The 1,830-nt window shown below is 41.5% G+C and overlaps 1 protein-coding gene across 1 annotated transcript; it reads left to right on the top strand.

Annotated features, from left to right (window-relative positions):
- Positions 1-256: 256 nt before the first annotated feature.
- On the top strand, positions 257-667 carry LOC129078853 (proteolipid protein 2-like). The gene has a single exon (XM_054583830.1). It carries the CDS (start codon positions 257-259, stop codon positions 665-667), a length of 411 nt encoding a protein of 136 aa, XP_054439805.1.
- Positions 668-1,830: the final 1,163 nt, after the last annotated feature.

Raw genomic sequence — 1,830 nt, 5'->3', positions numbered from 1 at the left:
TTTGGATAGTTTTATAAACTTTTTGAATACTAAATTTTGTAGACATGAATCCTGTTAAAATTTTCAAAGGGAGGTTATTATTATCATTAATGTTATTATTACTGCTTTAGCAGGTAATCAAACCGGTAAGCTTCAGACTCTAAGTTCTTATCATCATTTTCTAGACAGCAGGAAGAACATCGGAGTACGCAGCATCCTCAAACCTGCCAGCAAGTGAGCAGATCCTCTGCGCCCCCCAAGGACTCTGGCTGACACCATGGCGGATCCCCAGCATGTCTCAGTCTCCAGCGGCTGGGCCACCTGCACCAACTTCTCATGTACCCAAAAGGGAATTCTTCTATTTGCTATTATATTCTGCCTGGTGATTCTGATCTGCTTCAATGCCTCAGCACTAGGATACTCCTCTCTGCTGGGGGTTGAGATGAATCTTGCTTTTTTCTTCTTTGTCATGTACTCGAGTGGCCTGCACACCAAGATACCATTCATCAGCTGGCCCTGGAGTGATTTCTTCCAAACCTTCACAGCAGCAATTATCTACCTGATCACCTCCTTTTCTGTCCTTGTTGAGAAAGAAAACCACTCCAAAATCACTGAAGGGGTATTGGGCCTAATTGCTACATGCCTCTTTCGCTATGATGTCTATGTCACCTTCCCCTTGAGACAGTAAATACATACAGCAGCCTCTACTGACCCTGCAGATGGCCCAGTATAGTGAATTCCCTTCATTTCTCTCTGCAACCTTCAACTCTTCCATTGAATTAACTCCTCCCACTCCTATAATATTTACAGCCAACTCCCAGCTCTCTATCTAGATAAAAATGCCTTTATTGGGAGAAATTGTCTTCCAGCCTGGCAATCAGCCCTCCTGGCCACCTTTATGGTTGTACCTAAGTCCCATTCCACAGTATCCAAAGGAAGACACTAATTCTGCCTCAACAGTGCCCCAACCTAAGCCCAAAATGAATGAGGAAGGCACCTCTGATTTCAGACTTTAGGCTCCAGCTTATAACCCCATTGCAAATAACCTCCCCAGTGTGGGAGGTGGTCCAGTGGAGGGATAAATAATGAGCTAATTGTTAGAGCAAAAAAAAAAATTACTTTTTGTGGGCAGTGGTTCCAACCTCAGTTCAGTTTTTAAACCTTGTTGATATTGTTTTGGGTCTGTTCAACATATGCATCTCTAAGAGGTAAGTCTGAGACCTGGTTGGTAGTTTAATACTTAGTTCAATTCTCAAAACTTTTGCTATGCTGCTTTGGTCTGTCCCATACATATGCAACTCAAGGGTAAACTGGGGACTTGTCTAATTTCTTACATGGTCAATTGAGACATCTTGTCCTTCAGCTCACTTCTCTCCAGAATTCCTCCTACACTCTCTGCTCTACAGAGTACCTATTTCTCAGTTTTTCTGTGCAAAAATATGAGGTTTCTTTTAGAGTTTTAACTGCCTGTATGACTGCTGCTGAGCAGTTGTGCACTTGGAACCTGCCTTTGGGGCAAAGTCATAGGAAAAAAGAAGGTAATAATTGGAAAACTCATTCTCAAATATGTTGCTTTTTAAAGTTTTGATTCCAGTTCACAATTGGCCTGACTTTACTAAAACTGTGCTCAGGTAGTGTGTGTGTGTATGTGTGTGTGTGTGTGTGTTTTCCCCAGAGGTTTTAGTTGTAACAGAGAAGAGATAGTCTATATATTCTTTCTTTGTCACAATTGGAAACCATGTCTCAATATTTGATGTAAGGAAAAACTTTCAAAGGATTTTGTAAAACTATAAATAGAGGTCTTAAAGATCACACAGTCTAATGGAACACCCCTCAGTTGTTGCCTGGAGT

The sequence above is a fragment of the Pteronotus mesoamericanus genome, unplaced genomic scaffold, assembly GCF_021234165.1.
Source record: "Pteronotus mesoamericanus isolate MK-2021 breed Mesoamerican mustached bat unplaced genomic scaffold, CSHL_Meso_final contig_74, whole genome shotgun sequence".
Taxonomy (NCBI): domain Eukaryota; kingdom Metazoa; phylum Chordata; class Mammalia; order Chiroptera; family Mormoopidae; genus Pteronotus; species Pteronotus mesoamericanus.
The sequence above is the reverse complement of the archived record's forward strand: the minus strand, read 5'-3'. Positions and strand labels throughout refer to the sequence as shown.